Consider the following 27,378-nt stretch of genomic DNA (forward strand, 5'->3'; position numbering starts at 1 on the left):
GTAAGACGAACATGAATCTTTATAAAATTTATATCAAGGTTTGGCCCATGTTTCATTATAGACTCCTAAATTTGCAAATCACTCGATCTTTCTTTCTTCTTTTAGTATGAAATTTACACTCTCAAAGATTGTAAAATGGAGAGTGTGACTCTTCCACTCCCATATTCTTTTTAGCAACTTTCTACATAATAATTGAAAAGGAAGAAAAAACACTTGCTTATAAGAAAAACATATCAACAAATAATGCGGAAAGACTAAATACAGAAGACCATTCTTGCACACTACTGCGTGTGCAGGAAGGTTAGTCATGAGTTAAAAGTCTACATATGCATAATCAACGTTGAATACCCTAAGTTGAAGCAACAGGTGAGCAAACAGGCAAATCGCTCTCAACATTAGGCGGAGTCCGGAGTATGGGGTTGCTCTGAAAGAAATTCACAGGCTTCAAATCAAAGCTAGATGACACCGTCGGCATTACAGGAAAGTCTTCTTGGCATGGTATATGATGAAACCCTAATGTGTACCAAACCACAATGTCTTTATTCTCAATTTCTCGATCCCTATAAAATAAAATAAAAACATCCAGCTAGTAAATCTATTGGTTTAATTATAGATTTCCATTGTTAAAGATGTAATATATCCACGATGAAGACAGTAATTTCAGCACAAATCATCGTACAATCGAAGGTATTCTTAACAAAAACGATTTAAATTAGTCTTACTTGTCAGACCACATGGCCAAAGTATCTTCTCCATGGCTTTGGTAAGCAAACAACCCACCTGCCCACTGCTCACTCCGATTGTATTGAGTGACCCAGATTTGGTTATTCGTAAAAGCAGCCCTCTTTTGGGGAGGGTCTTCAGGATCAAGCAAACTAGCAGCAGTGGCACCAGGAACCACCTTATACCCGACAGGGTTCCCAACCCGGGTCTGTTTCGACGGGTTGATCACATGGAACTCCGACGGGTCATAGAGTTTTAGCTTAACTTGTGCATCCTTCTCCGTTTTGGCCACAGTTCTAGTTGCTTTTAAGAAGCTTTTCCTTGGGGACTCATCAAGAGAGGTTTTCTGCCTTTGGAGATTCACTTTAACAAAGGAATTTTCAGAACCGTCTACATCCATATCAAGATGAAATGTTACGTAATGGTCATGAATAACTCCAACAACGTTTTCAGATAACAGTGTGCCGTGGAGATTGTCTAGGTCAAAGACTTGGTTCATGTTCTCATAGGGTGTGCCTTTCACCATCAAAATACCACTAAGTCCAACCTGTATCATATTGCAACTCAATATCAATTTGGCTTGTAATTTAGATCATTCCCGTACGTACAGATTATTTACCGAAGGCAATGGTACAAATGTTTATTGAGCGCGTCAGTAACATTATTTGTGAATGTACTGAGCTTTAGTAACTTTTCCTTATTACACTCATTTCCTTAATTAATGTATGTCGTCAGTCATTAACGAGCAATAATGTTATGAACAGAAAATGACATACAATTAGGGTTTCTCATCTTGCATGGGATTTATATATTTTCCAACTAATTAGTACGATTAATTATAAGCTAAGGTGCAGTTAGCATATTAATAAATTAATTCCTTTTGTATTAGAAAAAGTACACATCACCACTGACCTTTACTCTGATTAATCCGTCTGTTTGGAACTCCCAGTCCACGATATAGTCATAGTTACCAACTGAGGCTGCCATTCTAACCACTAGTGTCACCTTTGGCCTCACTTCTCTCACCTGTTAAAATCATTTAAATTAGGGATTACGTCTCCAACGTAGGAAATGAGACAAATGATGAGACGATTGCCTTCACGCACTGAAGCACATTAGACAACACTCTCGATCGTTAAGGTATTTGGGACCAATTTCTGGGTCCAAAATCCAAATGCACCACATATGGAGGGAGTGGACTAAAATCCACCATCGTTAGTACCTAATAAAGATGTGGGTCTAAAAATTAGTTGGGACTCAAGTACTTTACCTCCATCCCCGTTATCGGACTCTCCGTGTGGCGCCACCCGATATCCCCGCCATAGCTCTCGAACACGCAGATCATGTTTGACCGGACGTACGGCGTTCCATCAGATGTGGCAAACACACCATCAATGTAGTAGGCGTTACGGGGGCAATCATTAAGCGGGTCGAGCGGCATGGCCTGCAACCCGAACCCGTATTCGCCCGCATCCATATAAGTCTTGAAGTACCATGCATCCGTGGGGTCCATGTAAGGCACAAAAAGCTCCGACGGAAACCCTTTGTACATCACGTCCCTTAGGTCACCGGTATCTGGGTCACGGACCCTAGCTTGAGATATGATCACGCCGGCTCTGGCGTCGGGTTTTACATGAAATTCCCAATTTGCCCATTTTACTAAGTGACCGTCCTCCACGGTAAAACTTGGACCTTTTGGTTGCTCAAGGGAAATGGGATTCACTAGCTTGATCACTCGACTGACCTCCTGGCTGGCGGAGTATCTATAGTCTGTGTTGGCGGCCTTCGGTATCGGAATGTTCCCGCCCTTGTCGGAAATCTCCACCACTTGTTCGGCGTCCAAGTCAACGAGAACGGTCAACCCTTCGATTGGCCTCATGTAAAAGTTCACAGTGTCCTTCGTGGAGAAGCACTGTACCTTAATCAACCTCCTCCTGTTCTCCTCGTACTCATCGAACCACCCCGACGAGATCGGCAAACACGCAAGGTCCGCCAGATCAACGCCGCGCTGGATGATCGTGCGGTTGAACTTGGCGTTCGAAAGTGGGACCCAGATCGCGGCGGTTATTTCCTCCATGGTCAGCATCGGATAGCCGAAGTGGGTTCCGGTCTGCTGTACGGACACCTCGCTCGTGGCTAAGTCAACGGTCAGCACGTGCGCCTTCCCGGCGGCACGTGCGATGACGGAGGCCTTTCTGGGTAGCAGCGGGTCGCCCTTTTTCCATCGGAGGACGAGAGGCTTGTCGGGCTCTTCGAGCTCGATGGAGTGGAGCGCGTAGGCTGAGGACGACTTGAAGAGCGCGTGGGAGGAGAGGATGGTTCGGATTTTGTTGAGTTCTTGGACTGTGAGGGGGTCGAGAGGGTGGTGGGGAGTGTCGGAGGCGTGGTTGTGGCTGCGGTGGTTTTTGTTTTTGATGAGGTTGCTGGACGGTTTGGACTGAAAGCGGTTTTTGGAGGCGCACCATGCTGAGTTGGTGGTGCAGTCGAGAAGGTCAGTCGTGTATGCAGGCGCGTAAGGGAGGTGACCCCAAGTGAAGAGAAGGACAAATCCGACGAAGAGCGAAAGAAAGAAAAGGCTGAAGAAGTTTCGGGTTTCCATGAGAAGATAGACTGATAAAGTACTTTTTGTTTTGTTTTTTTGTTTTTTTTTGTTTTGATGATTGACTGATATAGTACTTGGTTAGTTCGTTGTACATGTATTACACCAACGAGCGGACCAAAAATGGCACAGCGTTTTGTATTTTTTGAGAGTTTCAATTTTTTTTTTTTATTTGGCAATTTGTGCGTTAGAAATAGAACAAAATAAAGCTGTTTGTTTTCTTGTGCGTAAGGCGGTAAGCTTTCAGAAGCGACATTATAGTTATACCCAGACTGCACCATAATTGTAGACCTACCTAGTTTCTTTTTTCTTTTTATATGGTCTGCAAAATATCTCATTAAGCAAAGCAAACAGTACATAAAACAAGAATGAAGCAGAATACAACATCCAAACACAAAAAACAGCAAACACTAGATAGGGGGACACTTTCCAACTTAATCACAAGTATTTGGCACTACCTGGAAACACCTCAGAGCACCAACATAGTCAAATATTAATTTTTTTTTTACTTCAGCTTTCATTGATCATCAAGTACCCCGGCCCGGAGAATTTACATTAACATTCAAGACATCAAACATCTACCTCCAAGTTTTCGCAAGTCATTTATTATATATTATGTTTTTCGACAAGTAACTATGGTAGGGAACAAGCTTGTTATTAGTTGGTTTCAAATTAGCATATGGATAATAACTTTCCTCTTTGTATGTCTCAAGGACTTTTATTTGATATTTTACAAAAGGGCCAAGATCTTGGAATCTTTGAGTCAGTTTCCACCAGCTAGATTCTTTTTGCAAATTAAAGATTCCACTAGTTCAATGAGTTCGATCATTAATAGTTCAATACATATACAAGTAGCTAAAGCTAATTAATTACTTGCTGACCCTCTTTTATGTTTTTTGGGTCACCTCGCTTTTCTTTAACTTGTTATTCCATATCAACTACCCAAGCATAGAAAACTCAAATTCAACCCGCTGATCACCGGAAATAGCTTATGCAAAGCCAACGTCCGTGTATTCAAATTCTATCTGAAAACATGGAATACGTCCTCTAAGCAGCAGCAGCAGCAGCCGCCTCGCAAACAGGCAGATCCGTCTCAACATTAGGCGGAGTCCGAAGTATGGGGTTGCTCTCAAAGAAATTTACAGGCTTTAGATCAAAGCTAGCTGACACTGTAGGCATTATGGGGAAGTCTTCTTGACATGGTATGTGATGAAACCCTAATGTATACCAAACTACAATGTCCTTATTCTCAATTTCTCGATCCCTACAAATTAATTCAATCAAGCGGATTAATAAATTTGTTTTAGTATCATTTTGATTTGGAAAAAATGAATTATGTAATCAGTAAATATGGCACACATAAAGTTGTATGACTTACCTGTTAGACCACACAGCTAGGGTATCTTCACCTTGGCTCTGGTAGACGAACAACCCGCCCGCCCACTGCTCGCTTCTGTTGTATTGGGTAACCCATATTTGATTGTTTGTGAAAGCACCCCTCTTTTGAGGAGGATCATCAAGATCAAGCAAGCTAGCAGCAGTCCCACCGGGAACCACCTTATACCCAACAGGGTTCCCAACTCGGGTCTTTTTCGACGGGTTGATCACATGGAACTCGGACGGGTCATAGAGTTTTAGCTTAACTTGTGCATCCTTCTCCGTTTTAGCCACATTTCTAGTAGCTTTCAAGAAGCTTTTCCTTGGTGACTCACTAGGAGAGTTTTGCTCTCTTTGGAGATTCACTTTCACAAAGGAATTATCAGAGCCGTCCACGTCCATATCAAGATGAAATGTGATGTAATGATCATGAATAACTCCTATAACGTTTTCAGATAGAAGTGTGCCATAGAGACTTTCTTGGCCAGAGACTTGGTTCACGTTCTGATAGGGTGTGCCTTTCACCATCAAAATGCCACTGAGTCCAACCTGTGGATTTTTCAGATATATTATCGAATACTAATTGCCATTGATCTTACATTTAGATGACGGTCAATATCCGCAATTTGAAATTTAGGTTGTTTTGCTAGTACTCTATACTGAGTTTTTGATGTGATATTGAATTTATCATTTTATCTAATGAAATCGTTTATTTAATAAATAAAAGAAATTAAAAAAAAAATAGCATGGAGTTAAAGAAAAGGTTAATTAGGAACCTGTAAGTTGACCTTTTCTTTAACCTTGCGATAACTAGAAACTGATTAAATTGACGTACTCGTTTATATAAAGTAAACTGATCATCACGAACCTTAAAAACAAAAAACAAAAAGATCATCACTAACCTTAATTCTTATTAGTCCATCTGTTTGGAACTCCCAGTCCACAATATAATCGTAGTTGGCAACTGATGCTGCCATTCTAACTACTAACGTCACTTTTGGCCTTACTTCTCTAATCTGTAAAAAAATCAGACATTTGAATCAAGAAATTTATAGATCAATAAATCCACACACATTGGATTTGGTGTGGTGCATATGCGCAATAATGGGTAATTGTCCTAGCTAGTATACTCTCCACAATCTATTAAGAGATCGATGTGAACTAAAACATTTCTATAATGAGTATGACTAGAAATGTCACAGTATTCGACCCAAGTTCCTTACCTCCATGCCCGTTATGGGACTCTCCGTGTGGCGCCACCCGATATCACCTGCATAGCTCTCGAAAATGCAAACCATATTCGATCGGACATAAGGTGTTCCGTCGGCCGCCGCAAACACGCCATCCATATAATGGGCGTTACGCGGGCAATCATTAAGGGGTTCGAGAGGCATGGCTTGCAATCCAAACCCGTATTCACCCGCATCCATATAAGTCTTGAAGTACCAAGCATCGGTAGGGTCCATGTAAGGCACAAACAACTCCGAAGTGAACCCTTTGTACATGACATCCCTCAATTCTCCGGTATCGGGGTCTCGGACCTTGGCCCGAGACACGATCACCCCCGCCCTGGCGTCGGGCTTCACATGAAATTCCCAATTTGCCCACTTGACCAAGTGGTCATCCTCTACTGTAAAACTCGGACCCTTGGGTTGCTCTATTGATATTGGCTTTAGTAGCTTGATCACCTGGTTTTGCTTCTGAGCCGAGTACCTATAGTCCGTGTTGGCGGCATTTGGTATAGGAATGTTCGCGCCCTTATCTGAAATCTCCACCACTTGTTTAGTGTCCAAGTCAAGGAGCACGGTCAACCCTTCGATTGGCCTCATGTAGAAGTTCACCGTATCCTTCATGGAGTAGCACTGCACCTTAATCAGCCTCCTGTTCTCCTCCGTTTTACCATACCATCCCAGCGAAATCGGCAGGCAAGCCAGGTCCGTCAGATCAACCCCTCGCTCGATGATCGTGCGGTTGAACGTCGCGTCCGCCAGCGGGGCCCACGTGGCCGTGGTCATGTCCTCCAGCGTCATCATAGGATAACCGGAATGGGGACCGGTCTGATGCACGGTGACCTCGCTGGTGGTCAAGTCGACGGTCAGCACGTGCGACTCGCCTTTCACACGTGCTACGACGGAGGCCTTCCTCGGAAACAGCGGGTCGCCCTTTTTCCATTTCAGGACGAGAGGCTTCTCCGGCTCCTCCAGCTCGATGGAGTGGAGCGCGTAGCCAGCGGAAGTTGAGAAGATCGGGTGGGAGGAGATGATGGTTCTGATTTTGTTGATCTCTTGAACCGTGAGGGGGTCTAGCGGGTGGTGGGGCGTGTCGGAGGCGTGGTTGCGGTGGCGCGTGGGGTTGTTGTGGCGGTTTTTGAGGTGGCTTGGTTGCTTGGATTGGAAGCGGTTCTTGGAGGTGCACCATGCAGAGTTGGTGGTGCAGTCGAGGAGGTCCGGTCCGGAAGGGAAGTGAGACCAAGTGAAGAGGAGGACGAGTCCGGCGCAGATAGAGAGAAAGCAGAGGCGGAAGAAGTTTGGGGTTTCCATCGTTACGGTCACTGTTTCAGAGTTTCGACTGTTTTTTAGTGTGATCGTAGATGACATAGGTTAAGGGTATGTGGGTATCATATAATTATAGGGAGAGATAAGGGTGACAAGAGAAAGATTCCAAGTGGAAAAATAGAGTCCAGGACTCTGTTGGTGCGACAACAAGGAGAACCATTACCATACATATTAAAAAGTATTAGAGGGTGACACAAGTGCATGATGACCTATACCTTTATCTTTCATGGATGCCACTGGGGACTATAGAGATTTTGACGACGATATTTACTATTGTTGTCCTTGTTACATAAATCAGGTGCACAGAATACCCAAATGGGAGAAGAACCTTGTTTAATTAAAGCTAAAAATGATTGTTATGTACTTATGTTGTAATTTATTTGAATATTAGTTATTGATTGATTCTTATTAATTGTGATCGATATCAATATTAATATGGATTATTGATATTTCCTACCATTTATTTGATTCACAGTTAAGTTTCCAATCATATATATTGGTCTATGCTAATTTGCATGTTAATTGCATCAGTTATCTTTAGATTTCAAAATGTTTAACATTTTGATTGGTTTTGGGGAAACTGTTTTGAGAGGTTTTGATTTTTGTTGATCAATGCTAGCTATGATATGTTGATTTTCTTTACATTGGATAAGACTATGCTATGTTCTCATACATCAATTATTTTTACCATTTTGAGGACTCATTTTATCACTTTAAGGACTCATGTGGTAACTAAATTTTTTTACCAAGGACTTATGTTATCACTTTGAGGACTAATATTACTATTTTGAGGATTCATTTTACAACTTTAAGGTAATTGTATGCATGTCATACGTTAATATATTGTATAATTTCCCCTTGACATTTATACAAACTTAATTGTCGTCATCAAATCTTTATTGCAGGAGATCATTCCTACACTACGTATAAACTCGTACATCCCTAGCTCAATGTACAACACAAAGATTTTCTCTGCTATATATTTCTAGTGTTATGATGATTGTATTCTTCAGTTTGCTCTTTAATTATACAGTTTCAACAAAAGAAAGATTCAAGTTGTTCAATAAAATCCAAAATATTGTAAGTGTACACTTATAAGATCAAAGTTGTTCTATCTTAAAGAGTAGGTTGTCATCACCTGTTACACGGAGACATAGTTTCGAAGTGACAGAATTCTACTCATAAGTTTCGTTTAGTTCATCGATTTGTGAGTTTGGGAAATAAAATTTATTCATTTCTTATGTTTGGTAAGCATAGAGAAAGAAACAAGTTTCCCAACGGAACGGAAAAAATTTGGAAAAGTGAATCGTCTCATACCCCAAAGGGATTTATTTTCTCCCACTCTTTACTTGTATTAATTACTCAATTTGTATTTTTTTTTTACATTAAATTATAAATTTTTGCAGACAACATTCTCAATATTACCAAACACCAAAGTTTATAGTAATTTTAATTTTTTCATTTTTTATTTTTATAAGACATAAAAAAATTATTTTCTTTCCAAGAACCAAACAAAACATTAAAGACAACCTCACACATCATAATAGATTAACAATGTATCAAAATATAAAAGATTTTGATACTATAAACAAAAGTGCTTTCGAGATAACGCGCTTCACGCGCGGCGACTTTTTCTTCCCTGCAATTCCTTCACAGATCTATACTGCAACACCGTCACCGACGGTGATTTCTCCACCAATTGAGCACTTCGCTCTTTCTCTGGCAACGGCGGCCCCTCCCATCTTCACTTTCTCCGCCCTCCCACCGGGAAGTGGCGGAGAGGACTCGATGTCGGCAAATCAAAATAAACGAAGCCGAGCAAACGATACCCTCTGCGACAAATTCATGGCGGCGCAAACCACCGATGCAGAACCTGCACCTCCGCTTCCAGTTTCTTCCCCTGATTCGAACAGCTATGCGGCTCGTCTTCTCAACCCGCTCAGTCACTATGGCAAAGCTGCAATTGAAGATTTTACAATGACTGAAGAGGACTACACTATCACCGAAGGTACGATTGCTCCAAATATCTGCTTCTCTAAGCGAATTAATGATAAATTGGATGTTGAATGGCGGTGTGCTGTTATTGTGAAATTGATGGGAAAACCAAATGTCAAGAATGCCTATACATTTATGCATAGTGGCCTCAAACGAAAATGGAACCCTCAAGGTCCATGGCAGCTCATTGACTTGCCCAACGACTTCTACATAGTTAGATTTACACTGGAAGCTGATCTTAATGTGGCTCTATGTGGAGGTCCTTGGATTCTTGCTGGACAGACCTTGGTTGTCCAAAAGTGGCGCCCTGCATTTGATCCCAATAATGAAAAAATAAACAATATGGCTGTATGGGTGAGAATTCTGGGTATTCCTGTGAGATACTTTAAGGATTATACACTTAAGGTGGTGGGGAAAATTCTGGGAACTGTCATCAAAATTGACCAGTTAACTCTAGCTCAAGCTCGAGGAAAGTTTGCTAGAATTTGTGTTGAAATTGATCTGCAGGCACCTTTGAAACCTTTTGTGGAGATTGAAGGAGTTGCCTATGGAATTGTTTATGAGGGAATATCGCAAATTTGCTTCAATTGTGGTTGCTATGGACATGCCAAAGCTAATTGCCCTCAGTCTGCTCCTTCTAAGCCTGTTCCTGATGCTGAAAATCACATGAATTCTGAAACTCCCACTTCCCTAGGTTCTACTGCAACTAACTCTTTTCAGCATCCTACGGAAGCTGCTTTGGCTACTAAAACCAACCATCAGTGTAATGGCATGGAGCTTGCTTATCAGAATGTGCAAGCGACTCGAACCGGCCACGGACCATGGATGCTCATGTCGTACAAAAACAAGAAAGCCAACTCTAGTAAGATCCCAGCTAACAGTGCCCCTGTTCCACCTGGTTCGAGATTCGCTTTACTTGAGACTTTTGTTGAAGGTGAGAACAATGATCTGAATGAGGTACAACCTACTCCTGTCGATTCTTTAGATGGTCAAGACAATTCTGAACCTGCAGCGGTGCGTATGTGGAAACAAGTTAAAAAAAAAGCCAATATGATCACTACTGACAATGTGCAGCATGCTTCTACTTCCAACAAAAACATCTCAATTGGCAAACCTCCGGGATCCCAGAAAAAGCCTCTCAAAGACATAACTAATGGAAAGTCTAGTTCGAGACCATTTGCTCCTAAATTCAACCTGGGAAGAAGATCCAATCAACCTTCTGGAAAATACATTGTGACATCTTTAGCACAGAAGTCTAAAGTAACATCTCAGCCTATACCCACGGATAAAAATCAGTCCTCAGTTTCTTCCAGCCCAGTTCAAGACCCACATCCTCCACCCAATCTCTCTGCCAAATTTGGGAATTGCCCTCCTGAAAGCGGTTCAAATTTGGAGTCAACTTGCGCTGAAATGGATTCGACTACTGAGGTTTCTACTAGCAATGGCCAGGTGTGTTCTGTCCTTGCTTCTGATAACTTGAACAACATGATATTTACTGTCTCTGGTGAGAATACTAACCTATCCTCAAATATGGAGGATATGGTTGATAACTGATTTTGGGTCTCAACCCTCTTATTATCTGCTTTCCAATGATTAAAGCTCTCTTTTGGAATTCTAGAGGTGCAGGAAGTGAGAAATTTAGATCTGACATTGCAGATCTTGTTAAATTACATTCAATTGATGTTTTAGCTGTTTGTGAACCCCGTGTCCAATTTTCTAGAGCTAAAGATTCAATCTTATCTCTTGGATTCTCTGATTATATCATTGTTGAAGCCAATGGATTTTCTGGTGGTATTTGGCTATTTTGGAAATCTAATCAATTAAAGGTCGATTTTGTGGATAAAAATTGTCAATCAATCACAGTTAGAGTGACTCGCTCTGGTGGTATTAATTGGATGCTTACTGTGCTTTATGCTAGTCCTACTAACTCTGTTAGAAGCAATCTATGGAATTATTTTGATCACATGGTTTCAACACATCAGTTGCCTTGGATTTTTATTGGTGATTATAATGAGCTTTATTCCTCTGCTGACAAAAACTTTGGTTCTATGCGTGGAAGAATTGGAGGGCTTAAGCAATGGGCGGATCATAACGCCTTAATTGATATGGGTTTCATTGGGTCCAACTTTACTTGGTCTAATAACAGAATTAAAGAAAGGCTTGACAGAGCTTTTTGCACTTGTGATTGGAGATCGTACTTTCCTGAAGCTTTTATAAGACATTTGGCTAAAATGAAATCTGATCATTGTCCTATTCTTTTACAGCTTCATTCTAACAATTCTGTGAATAGAGCTGCTATCCCCTTCAGATTCCAGGCTATGTGGCTGACTCACAATGATTTTGCCCCTTATGTTGATAATACCTGGAAAAACTCTTGTGGGTCTTTTGTTGAAAAAACTCAAGATCTATCCCATGCTCTTCTGGACTGGAATCAACACACTTTTGGTAATGTCTTCAAAAAAAAGAGACAGTTACTTACTCGCATCGGTGGAATTCAGAAAGCTACTGATAGGTACAGCAATCCCTTTCTTCTCAAACTTGAAGCTAAGCTTTTGATTGAGTATGAAACGTTGAGAGACCAGGAAAATATTTTTTGGAAACAAAAATCGAGGAACAAGTGGTTACAAGGAGGTGACAGAAATACAAAATTTTTCCACTTGAGTACCCTTGTGAGGAGGAGGAGAAATAAGATTGAAGGATTATTTGATGATAATGGGGTTTGGCAAACTGACACAGATTCTTTGAAGAATATGGCTGTTGCTTTCTTTCAAAAGCTTTTCTCTAATTCCATCACACAGGATTCTAGATTTGTTATTCCTTGGCTGTTTCCTTCTCTTGAACCTGATGAGCTGAATGATTTATGTCTGCCAATCAATATGTGTGAGGTTAAAACTGCCATGTTCTCAATTGGAGGACTAAAAGCTCCTGGACCCGATGGATTTCCTGCTGTTTTCTACCAAAGGTTTTGGAATCTTTATGCCACAGAGGTCTTTTTGATTGTGCAGAATGCTTTCACTTCTGGTGAAATTCCTTGTGGTCTGAACCACACCATTATCTCTTTAATTCCTAAGGTCAGTGGACCTCAAAGTATGATGCAATTCAGACCTATAAGCCTGTGCAATACTGTTTACAAGGTAATCTCAAAAATCATTGTGGCAAGGATTCGACCGCTCATGCAAAAGCTAGTCAGTCCTAATCAGGTCAGTTATGTCCCTGGTAGACAGATTTCAGATAATATAATGATTGCTCAGGAAGTTCTTTTCAAATTCAAAAGGTCTACTGGAAAGAGAGGCTTTTTTGCTTGGAAAGTGGATTTATCTAAAGCTTATGACCGTCTCAACTGGCAATTCATTGAGTCGGTTTTATATGAATCATTCATTCCTCAGCCTCTTGTGAAGCTTATTATGAGTTGTATTACATCAACAAGTTTCCAGATTTGTCTTAATGGTGAACTAACTCAATCTTTTAATGCTCAACGAGGAATAAGACAAGGTGATCCTCTCTCACCTTATATCTTTGTTCTTTGCATGGAGAAATTGTCCCACTTGATTCAATCTGCTGTTGATATTGGTGTTTGGAAAACTGTAAAAGCTTCTCAATCAGGTCCTAAAATCTCGCATCTCTTCTTTGCTGATGATCTGATGTTATTCTCTGAAGCAACCCTTGACCAAGCCTGTATTATTAAGCAATGCCTTGATAATTTTTGCTCTCTCTCTGGACAAGCTGTCAGCTATGAGAAATCTCTCATTTTCTGCTCTCCTAACACTAGCAATGAGATTGCTTCTGATATCAGTTCCACTTGTGGCTCTCCTCTTACCACCGACTTGGGAAAATACTTGGGTATGCCTCTCATCCACTCTCGTGTTACTAAGTTTACTTATGCTAGCATCTTAGACAAAGTTCAAAGTCGATTGGCTGGCTGGAAATGCAAAGTTTTAAGTTTAGCTGGCAGAGTAACTTTAATTCATTCAGTTACTGCTGCTATTCCTAATTATGCTATGCAGACTGCTAGATTGCCCATGTTTATTTGTGATGACTTAGACAAAATGAATAGGAACTTCTTGTGGGGAGATACTGAAAATAAAAAAAAAATCCATTTGGTGAACTGGGATATTGCTTGCTTGCCTAAGAACCTTGGTGGTTTAGGAATTAAGAAAGCTTCGGATATGAATCAATCTATGCTTGCTAAAGCCGGCTGGAGGTTATTCCAAAATGATGTTGGTTTGTGGGCTTCAATTTATAAAGAAAAGTATTTGAAGCATGGCTATTTGTTTGACCTAAACCATCAACAATCTAAAGACTGCTCCAGTACTTGGAGAAGTGTTCTTCATGGTGTCAACCTATTGAAAAAAGGTCTTATATGGAGGGTTGGTGATGGTAGGAAAATTAAGTTTTGGACTGATGTATGGTTCCCTCCTACTGCACTCATCAATCATGCTCTGCCAGAGTCTATTATTAATTGTGAGGCTACTGTCTGTAGTTTCTGGAATGATAATGGTTGGGACTTGAATCTACTTTCTGCTTGTCTTCCTACTGCTATCACTGATCAAATTTTGCGAATCCCTCCTGGTTTTGATGGTTGTGAAGATGATATCCAAATCTGGGGATGCACTTCCAATGGTTCTTTTTCTGTCAGGTCAGCTTACAGCACTTTCTTTGAGGACTATGACCAAATGAACTCTCCTTGGAAATTTATTTGGAAAATGCAAATTCCCCCAAAGCTCAAGACCTTCCTATGGGTCCTTTGTCATGGTAAACTTCTCACCAATGCTCACAGAGTTAAAAGAAACCTCACTGATGATGATACTTGCCCTATATGCCACTGCACTAGTGAGTCCCTCTCTCATCTTTTCAAAGATTGTCATGCTGTTCTTAATGTGTGGAAGTCTTTCACCTTGCCTCAGCCTGTGAAATTTACTTTCTCCATGAGTTGGGAAGGTTGGTTACAGGCGAATCTTTTTTGCAAAGCCAAATGTCATGCCGGAAATCTTTGGTGTTCTACCTTTGTTTTCATATGCTGGTTTATCTGGAAATGGAGAAACAAACATATTTTTGAGGCTCACTTTCGAAAACCAAATTATCCAGGTATGGTCATTAATGCTGCTATCTCTGAATGGAACAATGCTCAGTTGAAATCTGATTTGAACAGAACTTATTGTCTTAAGCTTCTGAACTGGATGAAACCTCCTCATGGAACCTATAAATTAAACATTGATGGCAGTAGAAATGGACATTCTGGAAAAATTGGTGCTGGAGGGGTTATCAGATGTTCTAATGGATTATGGCTCAAGGGATTCCAGATAAACTTGGGCATAGGTGAAGTTTTAGACGCTGAATCCTGGGGCCTATACTATGGTCTCCAACAAGCTCTTGAAGCTCACATTACTCATGTTGAAGTAGAAACGGATTCTGCAATCCTGGCAAATTTGATCTCTCATATTGATGTCGCTCTTCATCCCATGGGCTCTCTTATTTATTGCTGCAAAAATTTGATCAGAAACTTCATTTGCTTCTCCCTAAAGCACATTTATAGAGAAAGTAATATGATTGCAGACTGCCTTGCTAAGGAGAGCATCAATCATGATTATGGGATAATTGAGTTTGATAGCCCTCCCACTCATGCCTCTTCTGCTTACCTTGATGACCTTGATGGTATAACCCGGCAAAGAAGAATCTCTGCCAGGCATGATGATAGGCCAAGCTAGTTAGCCTTCTTTTCTGTTTCTTTGTTTCTGGGTCTTTTGACCCCTTACTTACCAAAAAAAAAAAATAGATTAACAATGTCACGGGTCTTACTTGTTGAAACATATTATATTATATTTGATCATAAAACAATGAGATTCGGATATTCTGCACTCTGCAGATTCGATCAATTTGGTATCCTTAGAAAATGACTTTGATATTCAGAAACCTGAATAAGTCGTTATCAAAATCATATCGAGTCGGAGTAGAGGGAAAAGACAAAAGACGTTGAGCAATCACATGACCACGCACCCAATAAATTAATGATAGAGTGCCGTGAATTGAAGATACTTTCAGTTTTCAATATTCAAGGAGATGGAGTGGATGTGGTGGAATGGTGGATCAATCAATAATTTGCTTTGCTTTGTTGCGAAAGACTTTTAAAGTTTCGTCTGATTTGTTCTTTTGTAAATGCACATATTAAAGAGTTGGGGTTTGTTTGTTTTTGGTTCTTAATGGAGGTATTAATCCATGAGACAGAAACATGTTTAGTGCTTGCCCTTTTATAAAAGCCTTTAGAGGCCTTGTTACAGGTCCGTGACTAGGCGCAAAACAGACCCAAAAATAGTAGTCGATCCAATTACTGTATCATATACGTACATTAAATGGTATCTTTTGTACTAAGTTTTTAGATCATATTGACCTACAGACTTAAAATGATAACATATATTGTTTATAGATCAAATGTAAAAAGTAAAAATTTGGATTAGTTTTATCAAATGGTGTTTATCAAATTTTAATCAGGTTCAAATAGTATCATTTATAGTGTTAGCTTCAAATTGTATGTTAGTCTCTAACTTGTACGTATTTCATGCTACTTGGTAAATACTTCAACAATTATTTACTCATATACTGTTGAAATTAACTTTCTGAGTTGAATTCAATTGGATCAGAAACTACCGTTGGATTCATATATAGAAGTTATCCACATTCTCTTTACATCCACATCCACATCCACATTCTATGAAGTAGCTGGGGAAGATCTTGCAACTGATTATGTACAACTCATAAAGAGACTAGCTTCATTTTTGTTGATGTGACTCGTATGTATAATATTGGTTGATGGTTGATACCAACAGAAGCTTGGGCCCGTTACCATCTAACTCTCCTAGTCAAATAAGACGAGATATAGAGAATGAATTTTCTGATATTTTATTAAACTCATTCTGTTGTGTATATAAACAGATTACAATCGTACTACAACTATTGTGTACTACTGTACTACACTACATATACAAGGTAAGTAGTTACAACGATATATTCTCTTGTAGTCTATTCCTAATAGGGAACTATGACTCACGCTAACACCCCCCCTCAAGTTGGCGCATATACATCAACCATGCCCAACTTGCTTAGTGAGTCATAAAACGCCTTCCTGGAAACTCCTTTGGTAAGTATATCTGCAAGTTGCTCTTCAGTTGGAACAAAAGGGAAACTAATAATTTTGGCATCTAGTTTCTCCTTTATAAAGTGACGATCAACCTCCACATGCTTAGTACGATCATGTTGTACTGGATTCTGTGATATGTCAATAGATGCCTTGTTGTCGCAATACAACTGCATGGTACTTTTGAGTTTGAAACCCAGATCACTTAACAGATTTCTCAGCCACAGCAATTCGCACACTCCGTGAGCCATACCTCTATACTCAGCCTCAGCACTAGAACGTGCCACAACTTTCTGTTTCTTACTCTTCCATGTAACCAAATTACCTCCCACAAAGGTAAAGTAACCAGATGTCGACCTTCTGTCTGTAATATTTCCAGCCCAATCTGCATCTGTGAAGCCACAAACCTCAAGAATATTGTTGTGTTTAGAAAACAGTACTCCCCTTCCTGGAGCTGACTTTAAGTACTTCAAAATCCGCATAACAGCATTCATGTGACTCTCACTCGGATTATGCATGAACTGACTCACCACACTTACTGCATATGCAACATCTGGTCTAGTATGAGCCAAATAAATCAAGCGCCCAACCAACCTCTGATAGCGAGCTCGATCAGTAGGTACTTGATCTGGATACTCCGCTAAACAATAGTTCTGCTCAATAGGAGTATCAACCGGTCTGCAATCCAACAAACCTGTCTCTGTCAACAAGTCAAGAACGTACTTCCTCTGGCACAGATAGATTCCTTCTCTCCCCCTAGCTACCTCAATCCCTAAGAAGTACTTAAGTTCACCCAAGTCCTTCATCTCAAACTCAGAGGCTAGCTGTCTCTGTAGTCTATCCATCTCAACAGTATCATTGCGAGTAATTACCATATCATCTACATAAATAATTAGAGATGTTACCTTCCCTTGTTGATGCTTGAGGAACAATGTATGGTCTGAGTTGCTCTGTCTGTAACCAACCTTTCGCATGAATTGTGAAAATCTTCCAAACCAAGCACGAGGTGACTGTTTGAGACCATACAGAGATTTTCTCAATCTGCAGACAAAATCACCACGAGAAGCAACTACATACCCAGGTGGAAGGCTCATGTACACTTCCTCGGCTAACTCTCCATGAAGAAATGCATTCTTGACATCAAACTGTCGGAGTGGCCAGTTTAAACTAGCAGCAAATGAGAGCAGAACCCGAATAGTGTTCATCTTGGCAACAGGGGCAAATGTTTCATCATAGTCTATACCATACGTCTGAGTAAACCCCTTTGCTACAAGGCGTGCTTTGTACCGATTCACTGATCCATCTGCATTATGCTTCACGGTAAACACCCAACGACAACCTACAGCCTTCTTGCCTTGTGGTGGAGGCACAAGTTGCCAAGTATTGTTCTTCTGCAACGCCTCCATCTCTTCCTCCATTGCCTTCCTCCACTTTGGATCCCCCAACGCATCCTGCACTTTGTTAGGTACTGATACAACAGATATCTGATTCACAAATGATTCATATGACTTAGACAACCTCCTAGTGGACATATAATTGGCTACTGGGTATTTTGATTTGGCAGTAAGAGTAGGTTCATATCTTTTTGCTGATTGACCCCGAGTGGTCCTATTTGGTAACACATATTGCTCAACATTAGACTCATTACTACTAGTACTAGTGGGTGGACATACCTCAAATGAGTGATCTTCAGTACCAGGAAGCTGTGGGTCAGGGGTAGAAGCGATGGCAGGAGGGGCAGTTGTGTCTTCATCTTCATTTTCAGCCATAGAAACTAGTGTCTGGATGTTTAGAGCTATTGCTTCAAGAGGTGGCGAGTTGATGATCTCAACTGGATCCGTCAAAATACCTCCTGCCTGTGTGACTTCTTCTTCTCCTCCTTCTGATTTCTCCCCCTCTCCATGATACAGTTCTTCAAAATATGAATTCTCCCTCTGAAGAGCTGTATCTGAAGAGGAAAAATAACTCATGTCCTCAAAGAAAGTAACATCCATAGTACTTCCTGGTAGGTGGATGATAGCACTTGTACCCCTTCTGATACCCTCCGTAGCCAACAAACACACACTTAAGTGCCCGGGCATCCAACTTAGACCTCTGGTTTTTAGGAACATGGACAAAAGCAACACAACCAAAGACACGAGCTGGAAGATTATGAAAGGAAGGTAAGGAGACATGAGATGCAAGAACCTCAAATGGAATTTTTCCCTGAAGGACGCTAGATGGAAGACGATTGATAAGATGGGAGGAAGCATGTACAGCATCGCCCCAAAGATACTTAGGCATATGAGCACTAAAGAGAAGGGCACGAGCCATATCAAGTAAATGACGGTTTTTTCTTTCAGACACTCCATTTTGTTCTGGTGTTTGTGGACATGTAGTTTGGTGAACAATCCCATGGGTTGTAAAAAACTCTTGGAAAACATGATTAACATATCCCCCCCCCCCCATTGTCAGAACGAAGGACTTTAATAGTGCTATGGTATTGTGTTTGAACGAGAGTACGAAAGGTTTGAAAAGCTGGAAAGACTTCATCTTTGGTTTTTAGAAGTGTTTGGCTCCAATTTTGCTGCAGTTGGTCAACAGTCTCTTTTCTTGCGCGGGCGTGCCAGCACCGTTCGGGTGTGGTCGTCGGGGGTGTCCCTTGACCTGACTTCTATCAAGCGATTGTAGACGAGGAGAGCACCAACCTCGTCGTGGGATTCTTTGTGCCTCGTGGTGAGGACTTTGCTGAAGTTTCTTCTTGTTCACAAGTCGATACTCGATGTTGCAGATTGAGCAGAGCGAAATCACCGGGAAGTATTGAGATCTTGCTAAAGCGTCACTTTAGCTTGGCTAGGTTGCTAGGGCGTTACCCTTGCTTGGCTGGTTCTGTAACCGTTGTGGTCGCGACACTACTGTCGGCTCCCGAGGAGACTAGGACCGAAGCACGTTGACAGAGGGTTTGGTGGCACTGAAAGTTGGCTTCTGAGAAGACTAGGACTAGGAGTGTGATCACCGGTAAGAGAAAGAGAAGGAGAGGAGTTGCTCTTAGAGAGGTTTGCTCTAGAGAGAACTTAGATCATCTTAGAGATGTTGTTGTTGTATGTGAATGGGTGTCTGTGTTAGAATGAGAGGAGAAGGTGTTTATATAGGAAAGAAAAAGAAGAGTGAAATGATGAGTGGAAGAAAAATAATGAAAGTAGATCTAAGTTCACTTGTAAAATATGGAAAAGATAGAGAAAAGATGAAATGAAAGCAAAGCATGAAGGTGCAGCAACATGGAAGTGGTGATGATCTATTAAAGAGATTGTAGAAGAAAAATATATCCAAGGAAAAAGAGAAAAGCATCTAGCTTTCTTCATGTGGGTAGGAAACATGAACATGTGAATATTGAGCTGGTTTTAGGTCAGTTTCTGCCCCTTTATTCCTTCAATTATTTCTCCAACAAGACTTCATTATATGCCTTCGACTTCTTCATATGAAATGTTCCACTATGAGTGTAGATCATCCTGACAAATTTTCAGATTTTTATTCCATGTGGTTGGGCCGAAAATTCTGCTCGACCTCTTACAGGTCCAGTTTTCCAGTTTTGCTTCTGTAGAAAATTGGGCTGATTGTTTGAAGGCCTTCCACTCAAAAAAAGCTCTTTCACTCTTCATAATAAATGATCCTTGGGCTGTCTAGAATGGATCTAAAAAGTTTCAGCACATTTCGATTTCATTTGGTTAGTCTGCCACCCCTCCTTCCTTGTTTAGCTCGGTTTCTCCTAGCCGAAGTAAGAAAATGTGCTAAAGTTGACTTTTCATGTTTCCATGCTTCCATAGTAGGCTTTATTTAGCCTCTAAATATATATTTCGAACTTGTCGACAATATATAGCTTGAGCCACTGACATTGGCTCAATTTCTCCAAGACGTGCATTGTCAGGCCAAAATGTTCATTTTGGGTCCAAACAAGAAGAGCAACCCATGACAATCTCGTACAATCATCAATAAACAACACAAAGTATCTCATACCCGACACAGTGGGTTCTCTAGATGGCCCCCAAACATCAGAATGAATCAACTCAAAAGGATCAGCAACACTTTTATTAGAAATACTAGGAGAATAAGTAGCACGATGACTCTTTGCCAAAACACATGTTTCACAATGTAAAATAGACTCATCCACACCAATAAACAAAGTAGGCATGGTTTTTCTCATAAGACTAAAAGAGGGATGCCCTAAACGGCGATGCCACAACCAAATTTCACTTAGCTTATCAGAACTCGAAGTCAAAGCGGCGCGGGACTGTGCTCCTGGTTTCTCTCCTGCGTATGTCTGATCCAGATGGAACAACCTGCCCCTCAGATACCCCCGACCAATTATCTCCCTGGTAAGAAGATCCTGAAAAATCACATACATAGGATAAAAGGTTACGGAGCATTTAGACTCAGTATCCTGGGGAACAGATATCAAATGGTGAGACAAGTCAGGCACATATAACACATTATGAAGTTCTAAGGTGGGAGTAATACGAACTGACCCTGACCCTAATACAAGAAAGGCCTCACCATTGGCATTGGTTACATAGGACACTGGTGGGGAAGACAATTCAGTAAAATATGATTTGTCATAAGTCATATGATCGGAGGCACCAGAATCAATAATCCATGTATCAGAACCAACAAAGATAGAAACCTTTAAAGCCATACCAATTTTACCTCGACCAGCTATAGAGGCTGTAGGAGTAGCTCCACCTGCTGTATGATGATCTTGGCCAGCCACTCCATAGAAATCCGGTTCTTGGACCAATTAAACAACAGCTGCTTTTGCCTTAGGACGATAACCTTGCTTTTTAGGTTTAAGGTGTGGGTTCAACTTCCAACAAGTCTCCCGAACATGCCCAAGGTCGTTGCAATAAGAACATTGAGGACGAGGGCGGTTGGTGAAGCCTTGTGGGAAACCTTGCTGATGAAGTGGGGCTGAACTCTGCTACTGAAGGAAAGGTGCCGGTGACTTGGCCTGAATGGCTAGGCTAGATACTTCAACCTGTGCATGTTTGACACTCTCCTACTGAGACTCATCCTTGTGGATGTATGTAAAAGTTGTGTTCAAACTAGGAGGGTCTGTCATTCTGAGCAATTCTCCCTTGGCACTGTTATGCTTCTCATCAAGCCCTCTCAGGAATACATGAACCCTTTCTAGCTCCTTCTCCTTCTGGTACCACACAAGATCTTCCTGATTCTTGATCTTGCAAGGACATTTCTGATCAATTTCAGCCCATACATTCTTCAGCTTGGTGAAATACACAGCTACTGGTTGCCCATTCTGTTGCATACTAGCAGCTTTACACATCAATTCATGAACCTGGATAAAATCAGACTCGTTGGTATACAAATCCCCCAATGTCTTCCATATTGTTTCAGCAGTCTCACACTCTTCCACCAACTGTAACACATCTTCAGTCATGGCTTTGAACAAGAGAGCCATCACATATCCATCATCATCCTCCCATTTAGCATAGGCATCCACATCTTCCTCACTAGGAGTTTTGGTTGTTCCATTTACATGCCCCATCTTGTGTATGCCACGAAGATGGACAGACATAATCTTCTTCCATGTTCGAAAATTGGTACCATTGAGTTTTGGACCACCAAAAGAACCACCATCTGAACTTCGAACAGAAACCTCAATCTTTTGGATCTCATTGATCTTAGAACTCTGTCCTTCACTATCATCACCACCCATTGCAACAATACAGCAGTAAAATCACACAATCACAGAATATGCAGCGGAATGAAAGAGACAGAAGATTCCAAAAAAATAATAGAACGTGCAGATTTTTTTTTTGATTTTTTTTTTTTGGTGAAACCTGTTGCAGGGTTGACCTATTGCACGGGTTGACTTGCTGCTTGGGCGATCTGGTAATCAAGGGACTTCGGTTTTGAACAGAGGAAGTTGACGCCGGTCGGAAAGAAGGAGCGGCGCCGGTCTGGTATGTGATCAAGGGACGACGCCGGGAACAAGAAACGAGTTCGGAGGTACTGAAGGATCGATCGGACCGAAGGAATGAGGCCGGAGACTGATTGGACTGAAGGATGGGTCGTTCTCGGACAGAAGCAGGTGCGGCGTCGATCTGGGCAAGCGACGGCGTCTCTGGACAGAAACGGACGCGAAGTCAATCTGGGCAGTGGGGCAGAGGAGAGCGACAGCGGAGGACCCGGTTTGACTTGACAAAGGTCGGTCTCTAAAAGAGACGAAGATCAATCTTGGATTAAAGGCAGAGAACGACAAAAACAACCCTATCAAAGGGGTTTGTTTTTTTTTTTTTTTGTATCAATTCCTCGGATTGAGGAAAAAATTCGATAACTAAGGAGACAAAGTCCTGTCGGATCTTTGCTCTGATACCAAGTCAAATAAGACGAGATATAGAGAATGAATTTTCTTATATTTTATTAAACCCATTCTGTGGTGTATATAAACAGATTACAATCGTACTACAACTATTATGTACTACTGTACTACACTACATATACAAGGTAAGTAGTTACAACGATATATTCCCTTGTAGTCTATTCCTAATAGGGAACTATGACTCACGCTAACACTCCTCTGTGGGAAACTTGGGCAACCTAGTAGATATGATCGAAAAGCCTAAACTAACCTGTTAATTTATGTGTAAGTGGTTCCAAGTTTTTAACTTGATTCCACAACATAATAAAAAAGGACCCTCACATAGTTCATAACGGGTTTTGTTTGCTTGCCTGGCTTGTTGTCCTTGCATTACTAGAAGAAGTAGTCATTCAACATAAATGAGGATGACACAGATATTCAGACAGAGCAATCCGTATTAGAAACTTCGCAATATATTGAAAACTATATTCACATAATTTTTCGTGTGAAACATAGTGTAAAAGTAGAACCACAAAAATTTAATAAATTTACTTTTTTAAGGAAGAGAACAAATTTTGATTGTTCATGCAAACTACCAAGTACAAACTCAGTAACAACGTTACTCAAAGCTGGGGGAATGGAACCTTCCCAAACAAAGTGAAAATCTAAAGCTAAAGCAGCTTTTGTTAAGTTATGAGCTACTACATTAGCATCTCTATACCAAGTACCAACATAAGACAATGTAGAAGAAGGAAAAGAAGACATCAATCTTCCCAATTCATAGAGATCCTCATTTCCATTTGCATGGACCTTTGGACCCAAGCACAACAGTCAAGCAATCAGACTCAACAGTAACAAGGGTGTAGTGAAACTCCTCCACCAAACTGCAAGTTGCCCTCACAACCAGTGCCTCCAACACTACTGCAGATTACACAAAAGCACATCGACCACAAGCTTCTCCAACAACCAAACCAGTTCTATCACACACCACTACACCCCAATTCCCCATCCGTATTGACCTTAAACCAACCAACCTGTGGAGGCTGCCACGCCCTAACACTCCTAGGGCATATTTGTTTCACGGGACTACCATGCCTCACCTTAATTTCTATGAGAGTCTTGGACTTCTCAAGCTTGGCTTATGCTAAACTAATCTTGATCCATGTTTGGTGCTCTGTAGGACTACAACAGAAGAACGAACTCTTAATAAGAAAGAACAACACAGGAAAGAACACCAGGAGAATGATTGGTGGAGTAGAAAAAGAACAAAGAACCAACTGATCGATTAAGGATTAACCAAACCTTGATGAACTATCCAAAAAACATAGAGACAGATCTCAACTTATCTGAAATTTTTGAAAACAAAACATATGGTTTGGCAAGGAAACCAATCCCCCAATCTCTCTCTCTGCTCTCCTAGACTTTATCACGTAACACCACAACTAGTTTGAACAATTTACCAAACATTAGATCAAATCTCAAATACCAAAAGCAAAAATCAAAATCAAACTCAAATTTACAAATATGTCTTCTTTGTCCAGCTCTTGCTTCAATGGTTCTGTACTCCGACTCTCTTTTCTTATTTCTTCTTATAATCTAAATCAGATGTCTTTATTGCCACTGACTAGGAACCCAACTCAAATTTGTGGTAATCGGATTGCATGCAAGAACTCAAATTTCTGGTGAGTAATTAGCCTTTGAACAAAAAACATTTCTTAAACCCAGAAAAAAAAAAAAAAAAAAAAAAAAAAAAAAAGAAAGAGCAGAGCAAAAACGTGAAATTGATCACAATTCTTACCAGGTCAAGCTACTCAGACAACAAATTGATCAAAATCTTAGCAGATCAAGCTACCCAGACACCAAAGAGATAGAAGAAGAAGAAGAAGAAGGTAGAGGGGATTGAAGGAAAGAGTGAACAATGATATATTAACACATGAAAGGGAGTATGATCGAGTAAAGAGAGAAACTGAACCTGGTCTAGTTGAAGGAGACCGAAGCGAAAGATGCGAGTGAGCGACGAGAAGCGAAGAACGAGAGCGTTGCTTCCACAGTCCGGTGAAATTTGGGGAGACTATGTAAGAAGGTGCGGAGGCAGATTCAGGGACTGCATAGTCTCATTTAAGTGAGTCCTTGTTTCAGCCAAACATGGGATAACTCTTATTCTAATATATAAGACAGTCCAATCTTATCCAGTCCTATGTAACAAACACCACCCTAGTGGCCTTCACATGCACAGGTCTAAATGCCTTGAAAGCCATGAAGAGAGGATTCAATTGAAAAAAAATCTGATTCATAGAAAGATATTTATGTTTATACCTAGTATTAGCATATCGGCCTATCGATCATATCGTGGCTGTTTAATGAATGAAGAGATTGAGATAATTATGGGTAAATTTTTAATTACTATTTTGATGATAATTATCTTGATTTGGAAGATAAGTGTTCATTAAAAGATTTTATCTCTTTGGTAATGCATGGGTGTATTCGCAACGAGTAAGGAGAGCAGCTTATGAAGTGGGACTTAAAGATAAGTTTTCATTTGATTAAACAAGCTGCTAGGTTGTTGTGTCAAACTGTCCAAACCAATTAATGTAATCATGCAATAATACTTGTTGAATTGGAGTAGGATTTTGTTGCATGACAGTGGTACAACGCTAAACTAATTGCATGATTAACATTGATAAGTCATACATACTAGCTGATGACGTGAGACCTTGATATACATCATGTGTATCAATTACTTAACATGCATTAGGAGTCCTAATAAGATTGAAGCGAGCAATTTGAGTTTAAGAGAAAGACCACCTCGGCTTGATTATCAATGACCGGCCTCTATATAAAGAAGCATTGACAGAGGGGACACACACATCTTCAGTCAAAACCCCATTATGGGTTTCCTTTTATTTTTCTTAGCTCCAGATTAGTTTCATTGTCTTTTCAATTCTTTAGTTGTTGGCTCTACTAGTTCAAGTCATTTCCCTTCATTTTTCTTGTAATCTAGTATCGATATTTCAATTGTTTCATTTGTTACTTTTTTTTTTTTTTTTTGAGGTAAAGATGAAATTGTATTAATGATTTATACGATTACAATCGTACTGTAGGGCATCCAGAACACACTCTGGAGCTTGAACAAACCAATCCATATGAATGTCAGAATTTGATATCAATCGTACTGTAGGCTAGCAGGATTTGTTTCATTTGTTACTTTTTTATAATAGTTGATAGTTTTATTCTTCAAGCCATTTATTATTTTCTTTTTCTGCTCTTTACTTTATCGCTATCTACTTTCCTGTGATTTACTTTATTGCTCTTTACATTTTTGCACTTAATCTAGAGTTTACTTCCTTGCTCTTTTACTATAGTGTTTATTCTCTTGCAGTAGGAGTAGTTTAACGTAATTGTTCAGTTACTAATCACTATTTACTTCATCCATTGAACAACCTGAAAGTCCTTGTCTCCAAGGCATCGAACCGAGACAAGGAATCGAACCCTCAGCCAAGATTGTTCCTTTCTTGGCTTTCAATTGCTTGATAAGTCAGAATCACGTGCACTACATCTACAATTACACACTTGGCCTTTTGCCCGTATGCTGGCACGCCCCGCAATCTATTCATCGAAAAATCTATTTATCGAAAAGGACATTTGTTCCTTGATCTCTCGGCTATCTAGACTGAGATGATTTTCGGAGGCAACAATTTATCAGATCAAACCCAACAATTTATTTCTTTCCAAAGACTCCAAACAATCTTCAAGAGCAACATAAAATCACCAATTCCAACTTCAACAACTACCAATCAAATTACACGCGAAGTTGCAATCACTACTGATATGAGCAATAAACTTATCTCCACTATCACAAAAACAACTCCCCTCTCCAACAAAGATTCTTTTAGATGTAAGGTTATCAATAGTTGGGAGAATAGTGCATTCCAAACTGACTTCCATAAAAGTTAAGAGTCCGCTAAACTAGACGCAGCAGGAGCATGTATATGCTCAAAGCCTCAAACGCCAACCTGTAAGCACTCTTTATAGTTGTAAAAACACCCTTTGAATTGAAATGCCAAATCATCATGTCATCCACATGCCTCCTATTGAGAAATTGAGAGGTATTGAAAGAACAAGTGCAGCATCCTCAATATCAAAACAGTCCTATACCAACCCTGTATCCCATGCAAGCTCCAGTTTTGGACAACAACTCCGAAACCATATGAATATCATCCCTTCTTCTCATAATAGTTAGTCAATCAGGTCGCCCTTTCTGGATCCAGGTCAATGGTGGGCTTCTCTGATGGTGGCGCTACACTAGCGGAGTGGAGGCTAGGCCAGGATGTTTCGTTGGCGGCGGTGGCATTGAAGCCTTCTCAGGCTTCGGGGTGTTGGGTGGGCGACGAACGGCTAATGGCTGGATTGCAGCGACGCATATCTGTCATGGTATGCGGTTGGACTCTGGTTTTGGGCATATTTGGGCCAGGTCATGTTGGGCTAGGGTTTGTTAAGAGTTTGTAGTTAGGTTTTTTTTACAATAAGACTTCACCTTTGTTGGTGGGTTCAGTAGCCTTCGGTGTTGCTAGGCACTTTTGTGTGTTTTTTGTTATACCTTGATCTTTGTAATGTTACATGTGTAGCAAGTTTAGTCCAGTGGCCATTA

At 40.6% G+C, this 27,378-nt stretch overlaps 2 protein-coding genes across 2 annotated transcripts; both read right to left on the minus strand.

Annotated features, from left to right (window-relative positions):
- Positions 1 to 192: 192 nt before the first annotated feature.
- Positions 193 to 3,489, minus strand: LOC133746362 (amine oxidase [copper-containing] gamma 2-like). Its single transcript, XM_062174543.1, has 4 exons — positions 1,994 to 3,489; positions 1,636 to 1,749; positions 723 to 1,270; positions 193 to 560 (listed from the first exon to the last, which is right to left on the minus strand). Exons 1-4 carry the CDS (start codon positions 3,320 to 3,322, stop codon positions 350 to 352), a joined length of 2,202 nt encoding a protein of 733 aa, XP_062030527.1. The 5' UTR covers positions 3,323 to 3,489; the 3' UTR covers positions 193 to 349.
- A 615-nt stretch (positions 3,490 to 4,104) lies between these two features.
- LOC133746361 (amine oxidase [copper-containing] gamma 2-like) lies at positions 4,105 to 7,343 on the minus strand. Its single transcript, XM_062174542.1, has 4 exons — positions 5,923 to 7,343; positions 5,602 to 5,715; positions 4,701 to 5,248; positions 4,105 to 4,586 (listed from the first exon to the last, which is right to left on the minus strand). The coding sequence occupies exons 1-4, from the start codon at positions 7,294 to 7,296 to the stop codon at positions 4,370 to 4,372; spliced, it is 2,253 nt and encodes a 750-aa protein (XP_062030526.1). The 5' UTR covers positions 7,297 to 7,343; the 3' UTR covers positions 4,105 to 4,369.
- Positions 7,344 to 27,378: the final 20,035 nt, after the last annotated feature.

The sequence above is a fragment of the Rosa rugosa genome, chromosome 4 (genome assembly GCF_958449725.1).
Source record: "Rosa rugosa chromosome 4, drRosRugo1.1, whole genome shotgun sequence".
NCBI lineage: Eukaryota > Viridiplantae > Streptophyta > Magnoliopsida > Rosales > Rosaceae > Rosa > Rosa rugosa.